We start from the raw sequence: 17,846 nt of genomic DNA on the forward strand, positions 1-17,846 counted from the left end.
CATTATAACCATAACTGAAAAGAAAAAAAGTAGCCTACACTAAGGAAACACATACTGTATCCTCTCTCATATAACATAGGGTAATTTCGAAATGCTCTTCGTGGTAAAGTTGTGAAAACCCAGTGTTTCATTGTGAAACTCACTGGTGAGCCTCATTACTGTAGAAGCATATAAAGAAAACCCTTTTTTCAGAAAACTAACTACTCTTTGTCCTCTTTGCATGGAGACTCATTTGGGATACAAAATAAAATGCAGTCAACATGCTCAGCACTGTATTTTGAGTTTTACTTACAAATTATCCCACCACAACTCTCTAGATTAAACCGTTTTTGATGTCAGTGTAGCTGCTGTAGTAAAGCGCTGTGAGCCTCGTGCAGGGAAAACCCCTGTTAGGATTAGTTTTAACAGTGGTGCTTCCCAGAAAAAGTGACCAGTGTAATTATGTTGCCCAGTTGTAGGAGGATCTCTTAATTTATCACAGAAAAAACAAAAAAAAAACAGGACAGGACAGGCTGGAAGCATATGAAATTCTGAGGACTTGTGTCATTGAGGCCAGTGTTTCATTCACAGAGGGCGAACAGATTCCAAACCCAATCGATTCAGAATCAGGATCCAAATCACTCATAAGTTTTGACTAAAGCATCTGCTCAGATTTTTTCCATTGCTGAAAGCAAGACGGAGTCATTGCACCTAGGTAGAGTGTTGACTTTATAGTGCGTCCCCTTTAGTAATGCTACTTTGAAACACTTTGTAAATAGAAGTTTTGTTTTTAAATTCCAATTTTTTATATAAACTTCAAATAAACAGGCCTGATAAGTAGTTAATTATCAGCTAAATGCCAATTCAGACAAAATTCTGGATGTCAATAGCAAAGCTTGAGGAACAGTTGATCATACAGAAAACAAATCACACTATAAATTGAGTTTTCAGTGTTCATGATTGTTTATTCTTCCACTATTTAATAGCCGTATGTAAAGTGATTTTCTATGCTGTAATACACCTATATAGTTACATTAACTAAATGGGCTGAGAGTATATTGAACTTTGTTTTATTTTTACAATTATGCTTCAGCCCAGGCCAATATGTTATATAGACCCCCTCACCTGCCATTGTTTAGGCTAATAAACAAAAATGGCTATGGTTGTGTATCAGACTCTGAAACTATCAACATCAATATTGCTTCAATATAGGTTAAAAGTTAACAATATCAAATATTTTTTATTCTTTACTAGTGTAAGGAGAATTGTACTTTCTTTTTAACATTAGTTAGTGTGTAATGTTGCTGTTAGAGCATAAACAACGTATGCAAAGTTACAACGGTCAAAATTCAATGCAAAATCCGATATTCTCTTTTAAAGAAATGGCTGTTTAAGGACTATAAAAAATAAAAAACAACTTTAATTAATACATTAATACTCTACAATTTCTGTTATTGAGCCTGTTTTGCATTGGTTTAAAGCTGTTAAATATGTAAGCTAAAATATAACTATATAAATATAATATTAAATACATATCGCATTATATTTGTGAGGGCATTTACAAACATTTATTTGGCTCTCATAAGTAGCTAGACATGTAAGTTACACACACACACACACACACACACACACACACTCCACAGTATTTTCTATCGTCCTACACTAAAACCAGCCCTTTACAGAAAACGTTCTGCACTTTTACAATCTCAAAATTATTATTTTTTAATTATTGATATCCCACAATATTTCCTGCAATATTTACTGAAGGTGTAGAGTACTTCCGCTCAGGTTTGCCCTTTCACCTCATGTCGTCAGCGGAAGTACACTCACGCAGAAGTTCAATACACGGAGGTTGAGTGAGCGACATCTGTACAGTACAAGATGGATACGCTAATATTGGTAATATTATTTTATGTCTATGTGTCCAATATTTGCACTGAAAGTGTAAAACATCCGCTAGCTTTTAAATCCTCTGTTTCCACTTCGGATAGTACGTTACTTCCGCTAAACAATGAATCAGTAACCATTCTTACTTGAGTTTAACAATAACGTGTATATGAATTAAAGATTAGAATACTGTAACAGGGAAGTATTATGTTAAAATATTAAGCTGATGGGTATCTGTTCCATGTCTGCTCTACCTTTGCCCTGATCAGCTGATTGTTTGGTGATTTGTCGTGTGTGTGTGTGTGTGACAGGAGCCCTCTCTGTACACGGTTAAAGCTGTTCTGATCATGGACAATGATGGGGAGAGAATGTATGCGAAGGTGAGATCCTCACATGAACATTAGGCTCATAATCAGATCTGAACTGACATACAGGGAGGACTCTAATTCAAATTAAATAAATAAATAAATTTATGCATTTAGCAGACACTTTTATCCAAAGCAACTTGCTAACATTTTTTACCTAACAATTTTATATATATATATATATATATATATATATATATATATATATATATATATATATATAAACAATCAATTATAAGTATTATATCATAATCTAAATCGTTTCATTATATACCAACTAATTAACCCTGTGAAGTCAGACAAATGTATTTAACATTAATAAAAGACAACAAAAAAAAGGAAACTAAAACAAAGTTTTATGTTTTGTATTATATTTGATATATCAGGCTTTTATGGCTCATATAATAAGATATCGTGACAACCAGGAGCTCACACATCAGTTTCACTAGCAGCCCAAAGTGAGAAAATCTTGTCTATCAATTAACTTTTTACTCTTTTTGTAAAATGCATATAAATATATTTTCTAATTCTGTATATTCCAAAAATATGTCTAGTAAGATATTTAAATGCAGTTTTCAAAGCTCTATTTTTTTTTAATTGTGGTAAATCATCAAAGCCATGCAATACAATGAAAGATGAACAAATAAACATTCATCAAAACCTTTATGCATCGCATTTTAACTTTTTTTTTTTAAGATCTTGTATGGTTTCATCCATACTCATCTTGAAGTATTACTAACATTATAGAAGTTATTTCTATGTTTACTTGGAAAAAAAATCACAGCCAAAAGAAACTGAAGAGTTATATTAAAAGGCCTTTTACTCATTAAAAAACGATCATCTATAAATCGGATGACAGAAGGCATGTGGAAGATTGTGTACAACAGGTTTTGAGCAAAGTTTCGATCATGGTGATAATTTAGAGGCCTTAGAAATTCATGTTTGAAATATGATACAGCAGGCTTTTTAGGATAATTCCTGAAAGTAAACATCATTTGAACACCTTTATGTTATTCTGTACCCATATAAACCCTGAACCTTGTCCTTTTTGTTGCATAAGGTGTATGGATGAGTTTTTATCAGCTCTTTATTTGTCTAGATGTGTCACTGTATTAGAAGCTTCATATATTAGTTTGTGACTGTGTTTCAGTATTATGATGACACGTATCCCACAGTGAAAGAGCAGAAAGCCTTTGAGAAGAACATCTTCAACAAGACGCACAGAACAGACAGTAAGTGATTCTGTTACTGTCCGTGATGTGTCAGCTAACAAAGTCATGGACTCATCCTTCCTCTCTTTGACGCAGGTGAAATCGCATTGCTGGAGGGTCTAACGGTTGTGTACAAGAGCAATATTGATTTATATTTTTATGTCATCGGCAGCTCCCACGAAAATGAGGTAATCCTTTATACCCGATCCAGGATTGTATCTTTTCATCAAACCATCTGAATCTCATGAGTGTTATTGTCTTTTCTCCCACAGTTGATGCTTATGTCAGTGTTGAATTGTCTCTTTGATTCCCTGAGCCAAATGTTGAGGTAGAAAAGACTTTTTCCTTGCATGCTATATGGTCTCCATCAGCTAACGACAGTTTGATCTTGACTGATTTCTTCTTCTTTTTAGGAAAAATGTTGAAAAGAGAGCCCTGCTTGAAAATATGGAGGGTCTTTTCCTGGCCGTTGATGAGATTGTTGATGGAGGGTAAGTTCTGATTTTGTGTGCATTGTTTAATAATTGTATTTGATTTATTTACATTTTAAAATTAAATTGGGCTTTAGGAGGCCCATGCAGAATCAACAGCTTAAAGGGTTAGTTCATCCAAAAATTAAAATAATTTCAGTAATGACTCACCCTCATGTCGTTCCAAACCCGTAAGGCATGAATGTTGTGAGTGCGTACACAGCAGAGCGGAAGAGAAGATAATGCTTAATAAAGTCATAGTTTTTTATATTTTTGGACAAAATGTATTTTCGATGCTTCAACAAATTCTAACTGACCCTCTGATGTCACATGGACTACTTTGATGATGTTTTTTTTACCTTTCTGGACATGGACAGTATACTGTACACACAGCTTCAATGGAGGGACTGAGAGCTCTCGGACTAAATCTAAAATATCTTAAACTGTGTTCCAAAGATAAACGGAGGTCTTAGGGGTTTGGAACGACATGAGGGTGAGTTATTAATGACATAATTTTCATTTTTGGATGAACTAAACCTTTAAGAATTCCTCATACATTCTCATCATTCATGAAATATAAATGAAGTGCTCCTTTCATTCATTTATTAAATATTCTTGCTGTTTTGTTAATGCTTTAAGCTACCAATAAGACTGTAGTACTCTCAGCTATGTTTAACACTTTTTATTGTTTAAATACCCCAATCTAGTAGCTTGAACAGTAGAGCATGGTGCTAGTAACACCCAGATCATGGGTTCGATTCCCAAGTAAATAAATGTAGTAATAAAAGAAGTCCCTTAGGCTAAAGGCATCTGCCAAATTCCACAGATTTTTCCCTAAAACGATTGCAGTAAAGTCTGTAGATTCCTTCTGTGGCCATTGAAAAGCCACTGTGGTCGCGGTGGCTTTTCAATGGCCACAGAAGGAATCTATAGACTTGGGTTTGATTCTGGCGTATGTTGTTTCCTCATCCAGTTCCTCCCTCTTCTCCACATCCTTTCCTGTTTTCTCTGCATTCTCTCGATCAATAAAAGTGGCATTTTCTAAGACAGGAATGAGTCTAAAAATCGCACTGCCTTGGTTGCAGCACTGCTCACTCAGTGACTGTCTGTTTTGCAGTGTGATCCTGGAGAGCGACCCACAGCAGGTGGTTCACCGTGTCGCTCTGAGGGTAACTACTTCCTGTTCTCCTCTATTGACTTTAATGATGCTGTTGTAAATGTTAATCTGCTCAGTATTTGTTGGCTCGGCTTCATCTCATGTGCACTGATGAACATTATGGTCCTGCTAGGCAGCTGTTAACTTTGATTTCCAATAATCTTGCATGTGTGAGACAGAAAGCAAGCCAGCAGTCCTAAAGTGGCCTCCCTCTCTCATGTCGTTTCAGGGCGATGACGTGCCTCTGACAGAACAGACAGTCACTCAGGTGAGAGCAGTCGACGCACTTCCTTCACCGACACCTGTCGCCATCATGCATTATGTTTTATAGTAGATTTGAGATAGAAAATGAGTCCACGGTGGTCTGGTTTCACAGCTCCCACATTAAGAACGTTTCGTCGTGCTTTCTGGGTCCCTTGTGTGTCTGCTGCATGTAAACATGATGGCTAATTATTGGCGGCTGTCTGGCAGCGATGGCTCCCCGTGGCTGCCATACTCGTGAGTGCGGACTGATTAATGTTCTCATTTAAGAGGCCCAGCGACAGGCTGCCTGTATGCCTTTGGTGTCCGTGATTAATGGATGTCTTCTCGTCTTCCTCACTATATGGTTATACTTTGCCTCGCCTCATGCAAATTAAGATGATGAATTAATTCCTGGATGTTCTTCTGCACCTGTATTACTCGATTACAGGGTTCCCTTCGATGTTAGGGCCTTCGTATGATAGGTTTGGCTTTTTCACTTCAGTAGTTTGTTTTAGATAAACTAGTGTTCACACAGGTTTTTTTTTTTAAAGAAATTAATACCTTAAAGGATGCATTACACTGATGAAAGTGACGGGAAGGACGTTTATATTGTCACAAAAGATTTCTGTTTTAAATAAATACTGTTTTTTAGAAATTTCTATTTATCAAATAATCCGTATAAAATATTACAAAAATATTATTTTTCAGTGTTGATAACAAGAATTGTTTCTTGAACAGCAAACCTGTATATTAAAATGATTTCTGAAGGATCATGTGACACTGAAGACTGGAGTAATGATGCTGAAAAGTCTGCTTTGCATCACAGGAATAAATTAAATTAAAAAATATATTTAAATAGCAAACAGTTATTTTAATTGTAAATGTTTTTTTTTTTTTTTTTTTTTTTGATCAAATTAATGCAACATTGGTTAGCAAAAGAGGAATAAAATCTAACTGCACACATTTGAACAATTTCCCCCTTTTTCTGGTTTTAGTATTTTAAAAAATACAAGTAATTTCACCTATAGTTTGAGGCTTTTGGACCACACTGTACATTTTCTCAGCATTTTTAAATCCAAATTCATCCTGATGAATGCATGTCTTCTAAGAAAAATGATGGCATTAATGAGTCAAGAACACAAACACATTAAAATTCACTTTACCTGTTGTAAAGTGAGGTTTTTAAGGAGTGGTTTGGTCTGTCCGTAGGAACACAAAACACTTGAAATAAATGATTCTGAGGCTGGCAATTCATTATAATTAAATATGACTAATTATTTGGCATCGCCTAATGTAAAACATCAAGTTTTAATCAATTGGCAGAACTCACTTTCATATATTCCTTCATAAGATTCTAATGACACCTTTAATTATAAAAACCATTATGAGAGGGTTTAAAGAAGCACCTAGTAATGTTTCTTCCATTTAATGTTTGACATCTCAAAAATCAATAGTACAAATGACATGAGATTCCAGTTCCATTCTACTTTTTTCTTTATATCATCACATTATACATTTTATATATATATATATATGAATATTTTTGTTAATAGATGTCTTGGTTCTAACTTCACTGGATGTTTCTGTTTTTTTTAGGTGCTACAGTCAGCTAAGGAGCAGATCAAATGGTCTCTTCTCCGATAGGACACTTTTGGTCCCATCCTGAACTAAGACGAGGAGAACAAATACGACTCGACCACTTTTCATCACTACTGTCCTATCTGGCCCTGAGTGTTTTCTTGACTGTTAAAGTGAATATCCACTGAAGACAAAGATCAGGAGCATTTCTAAAGAATGTCAAGGCAGGAGGAAGAAGCTGAAATATTGTCTTGGCGGGACTTTCTTTTTAGGGAAAAGTACCGGGGCGTGTTTTTTATTTTTATTTTTTTTATTCCATTCCAGTAAGCTCTTGAATATATGGCTGGTTTTGTGAATGATATCACTGTTGTGCTGTGAGATTTTCATTACGATTCATGTACATTCCAGTGGTTGATCTTGTTCTCTGTTCTTCCCTCTGACCCTGGTTTTGATCGAAGTAAAGAAACCGTTTCAATCTACTTCTGCTGTGGTGTTTTCCTTCTTTTGGAGACTATTTGGTTTGCAGAGGCGGCAGTGACGTGTACTTTTCCAATATTTTGAGGTCACTTTGTTTACTGTTTTGTGTTTCAAGTCAATCATCACTATTACTGCCGCTCACACATAAGGTTAGGGACTCTTTCGACGGGACATTATGTAACCTCCATAGCACTGTGCTAAAAACCATTCAAAACATTGACAACCACCAACTACATTTTATTATCCTGATTTTTTGTTATGAATAGAAAAACATGAGTAGCATCTAGATTATTACAAATATTAGGCTCGCTTAACCTTTTTTAAATTAAATATGTAAAGACAAGATGTCCGCATCAAATAAAATGTGCAAAGGTGATTTTATATACATAAAAAAGCATATTAAATTAACATCTACTTAAATGTTGCAAATAACTTTTCTGAAAACAAAATATCAGAGTGTAAAATAATGCTCCATCGTCATTTAGCATAAGAGATATATTTACGTACAAGTTAAACCATCTTACCGTTCTTACCTGTACTTAAAATATATAAAAGAATAAGTGATCATTCTAAATGTTAGTATATTTTTAATGATTACAAAATGTATTGCTAACAAATCTAATTTAATCTAATGATTCTTGTTCTAAATATGCCTAATGAGAGTTTTGTTTTTAAAGCCATTTTAGTGGGTGTCTTCATGGTAAATGGTAAATGTATATTAGTCATTATATTTTGCTCAGAAAAATAAAAGTAACTAGACTTGAAAACCCTTTTCATCTCATTGCTTCGATATATTTATTAAAAATAATAAATAATATATACAGTATTTTATAAAGCTACCAATGTATACCAGTATATTACATTTCCAATTGTACGTAGTGCCTGTCTAGCTTTCTATTCTATTCTATCATTGAATCAAAGTCGATCCGAGAGCGCCCTCTGCTGGTTTTGGATGAGACACGCAGTGCTGAGGCTGAACTACACTGAGCATTTACGATACACTACTAAGCTTTATTTTTGTTTCCCTGTTATACATGCAAGGCACATTTTACTCCATTTTGCATGTAAACATACAAGTGTTTTTAATACATCCACAACTGTGAGGTTAATTAATAGTTTTTCCTCTAAATTAATTGTCAATTTTGATATGGTTGTAAACTACATGCAGCATATGGCAGAATTTTAAGAGGTCCTAAAATCTCAGTTTTAGGACCTCTTAGGACTTAGGCAGTTATTTAAAAACCCAGTTTAGCTGTTTTGTTTGCAAGTGCTCTAACAATGCATTAGGAAAGCATTTATTCCACTAAATATTCTGGAATAAAAATCGGTTGTTAATGAGTGCGTGTGTGTGTGTGTGTGTGTATGTGTGAGGCAGAATGCTGCCATGTTTGACAGCTTCGCATGCCTGCTTTTTCTCTGGTGGATTCCTCCCCTGTCTCTCATTTTAATGCAGATGAAAGGTTCCCCCTGGAGAAATGGTTGTAAAAATAGTAGTATATCACATACATGCCTCAGTATCATACCTAGGACACAGTTATCGCACTGGGGGTGGAGACGAGACGTGTGCAATCTCAGGGTCATCGTGACCAATGCTTTGAACGAGTTCACTGAGATTTTATCAGGCTATACATGCAAAGAGCCAATGTAATGGCTGTGTCTGAAACTGAAGGATCTGACTCAGTCGGTGACTTAAAAGCATATTTGTATTTTCTGCCAGTTACCATATACAGCACCATAATGGCTCATGTAATGATCTACAGCAAATTAAAGAGAGCCTTAGACATAACCAGACATAAAGCAAATATTTGGAATGAATGACTTTTCTTCTTTCTGTTCCATCAGATGCCATTTTTTACACTTTCCACCAACCATCAAACCCTCTAGAGCAAATTTAATATTACCAAGTAAATATTTGAAATATATATTTTTATAGTTGTTATGAGGTTTTAGATTTTAGTGCCAGATAATTATAAAGTTGTAATTATTTTAGTAGGCTACTTCAGCTAAAAAAAGAGAGAAATGTTGTGTTGGCAACTAGGTGGAATTAAAAATGTTTATTTTTGGTACATTTATTTTTACTTCAGGTGGTTTATTGTTTTATTAAAAAAAATGGTTTTTTAGGTTTTTAGTTATAGTTTTTAGTTAATGATAATAACAATCCTGCTTTAAACTATGCTACATTCCTTCATGCAAAATTAACAACTAATATTTTGTGATATAAATTGTATCAGAAGATGACAAAAAAGAAAAAAAAGAAAAGGGGTATTTAAAATCAGTAAAGTTTAGAATAAAATTACTTTCAAGCACCATATCAGATGTTTTAAGATATCATAAGATTCAAAATCTTTTTTTTGTTGTTGTTGTTGAAAAGTCACATTTTAATAGTTGTACTATACATCTATCTCTCACAGCCGAGTTTTCATTCACAAAAACGATAAACAACTATTACTTCTATCCTGACTAAGACCCATTCTCCTGATTTGTTCTGCAGAAGCTGGGATGGAAACTGATCTTCAGCGGCTTTGAAGGCTACAAAAGTTCACCGTCATGTGAGATATGCAGTTGTAATGAGAGACAGGTTTAGGACAGGACTTGTTTAGGCCAGTCTGCCTTCAGAACAAACAGCTGCAGACGGAGAACTTCCTTGGCCCTGCTCCAGCACATCTCCTCAACCCTCTATCCCTCTCTATCTTCCTCTTTAATAATGCTTTGGCATCCATATGAAAGTAGTTGGGAAAGTTTCCTTTGTCTCGGCTGATATCCTAAAGCGTGCTTTTTTGAGGAATGAAACATGACGTTGGCCCTTGAGCGCCCCACTCTCCCAGAGGGAGTTCCCTAACCCCGTCTCCAAGAGGCTCGCGGGCGCTGACATCTTATCTCCAAAGCATGAGAGCCTTCAGCTCCAAATTTATTTGACCAATTGAGTTAAGTAGCTCTTTCATTATGAGGTCATTCATTATGATTCATTAGTGGATGGGTAAGAGTCACAGATAAAACCTCGGCGTCTCGCTCATCTGTGTGTTATGAAGTGTACAGCAAGCTTCAATTGAATAAAGCAAAGTGCTTAAGGACAGTGGAACAAGGTTTTTAAGATATTATCACCTTCAATAAAGGAAAAAGAGCAAAGGGTAATCAAGAGTCGGTGTGTGCTGCTTGAAAGGACATGTACAAGGGTCTTTGTGTTAGTAGTAAACTAACTTTAAAGGTAAAGTGTGCCTTTTTTGGACAGAGACTGCTAGAAGTAAGCCAGTGGTGTGCTGAATTTCCCGAAAAGGGCAAACGCTGCAACTCTCTGGTGCTGTTAAAACATTGCTCTGTTTGTTTGAGCTGAGGAGGTCTGAAATACCTGAAGAAAGCTATCCATTAGCATTCTGCATTTCAATGGCACATGCAATTCCATTTTGCAGATAAGTTCAATAATAAAAAAACTATTGCAAAGGTGTGCACACATAGAATTCTTAGAGATGCAAACAATGGGGAAACATATTTCATACTAGGCCTACTGATAAAAGTCATAATGTCTAGGCTCTCTTTTTGGTTGCCTTGTATGTTTCTGACTCACCAAAAAAAAAAAGGCTCTAAAGAGTTGGTTGATCAGGAATTGGACTACAGTGATCATGCTGTATGTATGGTTCACTGGAAATAACCGGCACATATGAGTTATTGTTTAAGAAGCTGGACTACACTGGCTTCGCTGAATGGTTCTGATTCAGTAAAAGAAGCAGCTCATTAGAGCTATTGTTCTTGTGTCAGGCTACACTGGTCACGGTGAATGTTTTTGATTCACTAATAAAGAGCTGGCACATAAGAGTCATTCCTTCAGAATTAGAAATCAGACTACACTGCATGATGTCTTTCAAGCTGTAGATGCAGCACTATTGTAAAAAGAACGTCTGTTAGGGGTTTTGTGCATTATTTTGTCTCTTTCTGCAGAAAAATGAATGAGTGAGAACCTGTTCATGGTTTGCAAATTTTATATTGCTTCCAAAGATGTTGCTTGTATAGATAACAAAAGGGCCGGTGATGAGACCAGACTTCTGTATGACCCCAGTAAGGCAGAAATGAGGTCAATTTTGACCCCGATTTTCCGTCTACGCCCCACTAACATGCCTTACGTGGATATTCACCTACGGGCAACCGATGAATGCCTTTCATCGACTAATTACAGTGGCCTGGCAGTAAAAAGGCAAAAAGGTAATTTATATTAATTATAGAGGAATGAGCATAATAGACTCAAACAGCATGGCTTGACATGCTGTACAAAACACGCAGTAAAATTGTCAGAGGCGTGTGGACTACAGGCCTGTAATTGATAGATGCTGTTTGTGTCTGTGTGTTGTAGCAAACGGGTGCAGCAGCCGATAAATTATCATCATCTGCAAGCTTACAGTCTGTGTGTCACCGAATGAGTTTTCCAGACTCAGGCTTTTTCATGAAACTCTGCACGCTTATTGCAATCAGAGTCATTTTCTATTCTCAGGTGAAGGGGAGGGCGACACAAAAGCATCAGTGTTTCGTATTAATCATGCATGCAGCTCAGGGCCGAAGCTGCGCAAACAGCTCGCCTGCGATAAATGTAGGTAAATTACGGCGTGCTCTCGGAACAGGCGAATTCAGACAGGCCAAATTCATCAAAAGGCCATAGAAAATGACTGGGAATAGAGGACGGGTAATGCACGAACGGATTCAGACGCAACCAGGCCGAGATAAGAGCGCTGCTCTCCATCGCCACGCTCCCCAGGCTCAGGCGTTCGCTAACGGAGACGCCCCATACGGCCTGATGTGTTTTATGGCGCCTCTCGGCCTCACAGGGCCTGTTTATGGATTCCTGTCGAATAGAAAATCATTTCACCTTGGAGGCAGAGACGGCCAAAATCAACAGCAATGCCACAGCTTTTGCTGATCCAGTAGTATTTCAACAAGCTATTCTATGCGGTGTAAAAAAAATAACATCTTTGCACTCAGTTATCTGTCTCTTGAAATCATCAAAAGCTGTCACTTTTGCAGATACCTGAAAATCCTTTAAATAAATCTGGTATCCCGTGCATTAAAAGTCAAATCCTGTTCGTATTCATTTCATAATTGCACAATATTTATTCAAGAGCACATTAAGCGTTTCAAACGTGCCATTCGGAAAGGCTAATATGTTATTCCTCCGGCTGGACCGGTGGGTAAGAGTACACCTTATTTTCATATCACATGACGGAGAGTTTAAAAACACATAAATTCAAGCGAAGGCACGCTACATTTATCAGCCAGGCAGTTGGATATGTCCACAAGCCTGTTTAGACATTTCTATTTTCGATTCGCCTGCGCCATTAGTTACTGAATTTGGCCGTGCTCCGCCGTTGAAAACGGGGGCCGTCGATCTGGGCTGGAGATGTTTGCGGAGTATAAGCTGCAGCCTGTTGACATTTTAAGAGAGGAGGCCCTTCTTTCCCTTCCCAGTGATTTAGAACGAGGCTCAAATCCCCGAAGACTCCGTCCTGCTGCGTTACATCTGCACACGCACATGCGTTTCCACACAAACTTTCTCTTTGAGGCCGCTCACATCCATGTGTGTGAGAACATCTGGTCTGCACCCTTGCAGAAACCTGAAAAGGCCCACAGGTCTTTGTTTCACACACTCCGACACGTTTCCCTCTCATTTTTATGTCATATCGTATAAAGAAGCGTTTGAGGTTCGCACTTGACAAGCTATTTCAAATGGGCCGAAGGTGTATAATGAGTGTCGTGAACTGAAATAATCATGACAGAGGCGGTGATTAAGATAGTGATGTAATTGTAGAGTGAGACGCGGCCGTATTTCACTTTTGTTGTAGACACTCAATGTCACACAGCAGTGGTAGCAATTAAGCTTTATGACGTTTTTGTTTAACACTTTCGTTGGCTTTCTCTTGTGGTCGTGTTTGGTCATGTTCCACTTAAGTTTTCACGGCTTACTGCTTACAAAACACTTGGAATTTTTGGCCATTATGGGTTTCAGAAATGAATCTTTGGGTAACCAAAGCTAAAATGTTTGCATGCTTTAGCTCTAACTGCTCTGCCTTCCCCCTCCCTGCTTCCACCTCTCTCTCTCTCTCTCTCTCTCTCATATATACTTTCTTTCCCCCCCTCACCCTAGTGGATTCCCCATCTGCACCACAGAGCCCGTTAGCAGACGCTTTCTTGACAGATTTACCGTCGCCATCCCACCATTGGCTGCCAGCGTGACAGAGTTGATTTAATGCTCGTTTCTGATTGGTCCGTGAGCGACAGGCAAATTTATGGCCGTGCTGTGATTCGACGCGGGCTGTCTTTGATGTGAGTTACCGCTCTGTTGCTTATGGGACACAGAAACGGTGTCAGGTTTCAATCGTAAAACCCTCTCCCCAAGGGAAGGAGCAGGGAGTGCTCGACATTCCTGACGTCATGAGAGCAAGAGGAGGATAGAGACAGAGAGAGAGAGAGAGAGAGAATGATTTGTAGCTGCAGTCATTTTCACTCACACAGGCCTGCTGCAGTTTCTTTGTGGAATGTGTTCACATCCAGCTCGCCAACTCCAAAATAATATCCTGTTTCAACACCAGACACTCAAAGAAAACATCTCATATGCGAGGCAAAAATGCGAACAATCTGACTGGTCGATTCATCTCAATCAACACACATCAGAAATGTAAACACGACTGTCATCGCCTTATCCCATTTCTGTTGGGTTGATGTTTGGTTAGGATACATTTGTGGCCTGCCACTGATAACCACATATATGTGATAATTCTCATGGTTAAATCCTCACAGTGTGATATTCTGAACAATTAGGCAATTAGTCAAAAAGTTGCATTCTCAATTTATCCTGCTTTGAAGGGTATCTCAACCTTGTTTTAGCTGATAGTTGATTTTTTTTAACTGTTTGTCTTTTACCAGGCAAATTTTGGTCTGTTAGAAACATAAAAGCACAGTTCTCCTCAACAAGCCAGATTATTTGAGGTATTACAAATAGTGCTTTCCTGAAGAGCATGACATTATCAATATCAAGGTCACAGGTTTGATTCCTATGGAATGCATGAATTAGAAAAAAATGCATAGCTTAAATGTAGCATAACTTGCTTTGGATAAAAGCATCTACCAAATAAATGCAAATGCTGAATAATCTGCACAGTGAAGTAAAATATGCAAGTATCAGCAATAGTGAAGCTTGCTTTAGCAAACACATCCAATGCACATTACACAGTGTTAAATTATACTGGACTGAAATAATACTGCTGAAGAAGCAGTAAACACATCTTACATGTTTAAATTGGCTTCTGCATTGCAACATATTGTTTCCATGAGGTTCATGAGGTTCTTTTACAATCAACACTGGCAATGAACGACCTCTCGACATGTTTCAACTTCCTTTACTTCTTCTGAAACAACATTCACAGTGATTCCCATTAAACTCCAAGACAATTCACTCAAGTACACCATAAAAAATGAACATGTGCGGTTGACAGCTTCAATGAAAAGTTCACCCAAAAATGAAAATTCACTCGAAGGTCATTCCAGACCTTTATAACTGACTTTTTTTCTGTGAAGCACACTGTATTTGTTGTTGTTGTTGTTGTTAATGCAATAAAAGTCAATGGGCACTATTGCTGTTTGGACTTGAACTTGTTCTTTAAAATATCTTCGTTTGTCTTGTTTTAACTTGTGAAGCACAAAGAACAAAAGTGTTTTTTCATGCAGTGAGAGTCAACGGGTTTCAGTGTAGCTTGGACCTCAGTTTTCTTCCAAATTTATTTTGTCTTTTAACTTTCCTTCTTTTGTGAAGCATGAAAAATATATGTTTTGGGATAGGTTTCCATGTTTGTTTGTTTTTTGTTTTTGAATGAAAACCCAATGGGTTCCAATATTGTTTGTACCCAATGTTCTCCAAAATATCTTCTTATATTATATCTTAAATATCTTAACACGTTGGCTTAGCAAATATCATAAAAAATTTCATTTTATCCCTTTAAGATGCCATTTCTTTCCCATCTAACTCTCTAGATGCAGTAAAATGTGTCATTTCAATTAGTTTTATTGCAGTTATTAACCTCATGCAACACACCTTCCATTTACATTCGGCAGGAAACCCAACCCCTTTTTAACTTGCTTATAATTCCATATATAATGGTGTGCAATAAGTATATTTCTTCTGATATAATTGTTAAAAAACATGAGAAAGAATTGGGTGTCACTTCCTAAAGACAAATAGGAGCATGCAATTAGTTCACTGTCACATAAATCTTCACTCGATCTACGTGTGTGTATTTGTGCGAGGGTGTGTCTTGCCCGCAAACTTGTACTCCTTTGAAAGATGAGAATCCGTTGCGGAATCCCTTAAAATATCCTTGAAATTATCAAAACAAGCTCCATGGCCATTTATTTCCCCATCCACCATTATTCCTCACAGATATTCGCATCGCATGACCGTGCGGCTTTAGTCTTAAGACATCATAAGGATGTCTGCTCATATCAGAAACAGTTTTTAACCATAGTCCCCTCCTGCTGCCCCTGAGATTAGCGAGGATGTATATGACTCATATCTCTTCAAAGCACTTGAAACTGTCTGGTATAAATCAGTGTATCATAAAGCTGATCAATAGCAGTGCACTGCCAAAGTCACTTTGGCCTACTGTCTGTCTGTACTCTCATCTCCCTACACTCTTTCCCCTCATCCATCTATCCCCTTTATCTGTGCATCAGTCGCATGGCTGATGCCGAGAAGATCAGCAGCGGTGTGCGTGAACCCCCTGTAACAGCCGTGACCCGTGAAAATTTCTAAGGGTAAATAGCAAGGCCAGTGTCATCTGTCAAAAGCTCAAGGATTCATAAGACGTGCACCTCTACCTCACCTCTCGCCTTACCTCGCCTGTTCAGGTGGAAAATTGCTGTGGGACGAAATGAAGGTGCACAGAGGCCTTCCCATGCTCACGTGTAATTGCATAACATCTAAAGAGACGCATTAGGGCTTTTTAACATGCACGCCTGCATGCCAGTCGCAGTGTGAACTCTGCTGGAGGCATATTGCATACTTGCACACTATGTGTTATGCTTCTCTCTGAACAAACAGGACTCATAAATGTCTCAGTGGCGGAAACAATGACACAAGCTGTTTATGGAAGGTCAGGGAGGTGCGAATGTTCAAACCTTTATTAGTTTAATCAATTTTCCGTAAACAATTACAACTGGGATTGGAAACCGCACCTTTGCAAGATATATATATATATATATAAAAGAATCAGCAGTCAAAAGGAGGAAAGTTTAATATGCCTTAATCCACATGAAAATGGCAAAGGAGCAGTCTTGTCTTATTCAGTATCAAAGAAAAACTGTTAAAGCTCATAAAGACACTTGATTTACTGGTGATAAGTTAAAGAATTCTCATTAAGCACAACTTCACGCAGGGATAAAAGCAGCCATCTTAACATATATCTTGTTTAGAGAGGCTGGTTACATTTTAATCATTTGCAAAAAAAAATAAAAAATTTGAAGTAGAAAAAAATCCTGGCTTTAGCGGTAGGCTTGTGGATGAGGATCTTGGCTAGTTAGAGAGGCCAGTTACATTTAATCTGGTAATTGCAAAAAAAATATAGCATAATAAGCAATCTTTTTTTAAGGATCTTGGCTAGTGATAAAAAGAGCAGAAACATAGCTAATAAACCCTATGCATTATGCAACTTTAAAGGCGATTTTCAGATAGTTGTATCTCCTCCTATGTAATATTTTCCTATCCTAACAAACCATACATCAATAGAAAGCTTATTCATTCAGCTTTCAGATGATGTATAAATCTCAATTTTAAAAAAAAACTGCCCCTTATGACTGGTCTGGTGATCCAATGTCACATTTGTGAAATTTACTAGCAATTTCTGAGTGAAAACACCAAATCAGTGTATATGTTTGTAGTTCATTAAGGCCCCTTGAAGCTTCCTGTGGCCTAAACTATATAATCAATGGACCCTTGACTCAAAAAGGGCTTCTACAGGGAAGCCCGAAGCAGCGATGGTGGGTCCCAAAAAAACACAGATTGATGGGGTAGTGCGGGGCCAGTTTATGTTAATGTATCTGTCAAGGCGAAATGTGCTTCAGCATGAGAGTGATTTTTAACACCAAGGCATTCGTCCTGTCATCAGGAATGAGGATGACTCTCCAGCGAGATAAATCTTGACAGTGAGGCACTAGTCGAGCGAACTCACTAACTGAGCCGGTCCCTGCACTTTGGGTTACCCTCGTAAAACAGAGTTTAAGGGGACTGACAAAGCAATCTTCAAACACAACAGCAATGTCAAAAGGACATTTTTTTTTTGCATATGTATTGTTTTAATTAGCAGCATGTGCATGATGATTGAGCATTTTTCATTAATAGGTCTTGCATTTTGGCACAATCAACAACCTATTTAATTAGTTAATAATTATTTACTTTTCAAAAGTCTCCTATGCTCACCAAGGCTGCATTTATTTGATCCAAAACATAGTA

At 37.3% G+C, this 17,846-nt stretch overlaps 1 protein-coding gene across 1 annotated transcript; it reads left to right on the forward strand.

Moving 5' to 3' along the window:
* Positions 1–1,756: 1,756 nt before the first annotated feature.
* Positions 1,757–7,368, forward strand: LOC113041585 (coatomer subunit zeta-1-like). The gene is made up of 9 exons (XM_026200198.1): positions 1,757–1,878; positions 2,178–2,246; positions 3,382–3,463; positions 3,539–3,630; positions 3,715–3,770; positions 3,856–3,933; positions 5,030–5,081; positions 5,298–5,336; positions 6,908–7,368. Exons 1-9 carry the CDS (start codon positions 1,861–1,863, stop codon positions 6,953–6,955), a joined length of 534 nt encoding a protein of 177 aa, XP_026055983.1. The 5' UTR covers positions 1,757–1,860; the 3' UTR covers positions 6,956–7,368.
* Positions 7,369–17,846: the final 10,478 nt, after the last annotated feature.

The sequence above is a fragment of the Carassius auratus genome, chromosome 23 (genome assembly GCF_003368295.1).
Source record: "Carassius auratus strain Wakin chromosome 23, ASM336829v1, whole genome shotgun sequence".
Lineage (NCBI taxonomy): Eukaryota > Metazoa > Chordata > Actinopteri > Cypriniformes > Cyprinidae > Carassius > Carassius auratus.

What these genes read in the sequence shown, in the direction of transcription:
- LOC113041585 (XM_026200198.1), top strand. An exon ending in GCAGCTCCCACGAAAATGAG is followed by an intron (nt 3,631 to 3,714) that starts GTAATCCTTTAT and finishes TTTCTCCCACAG; the next exon opens with TTGATGCTTATGTCAGTGTT. An exon ending in TCCCTGAGCCAAATGTTGAG is followed by an intron (nt 3,771 to 3,855) that starts GTAGAAAAGACT and finishes TCTTCTTTTTAG; the next exon opens with GAAAAATGTTGAAAAGAGAG.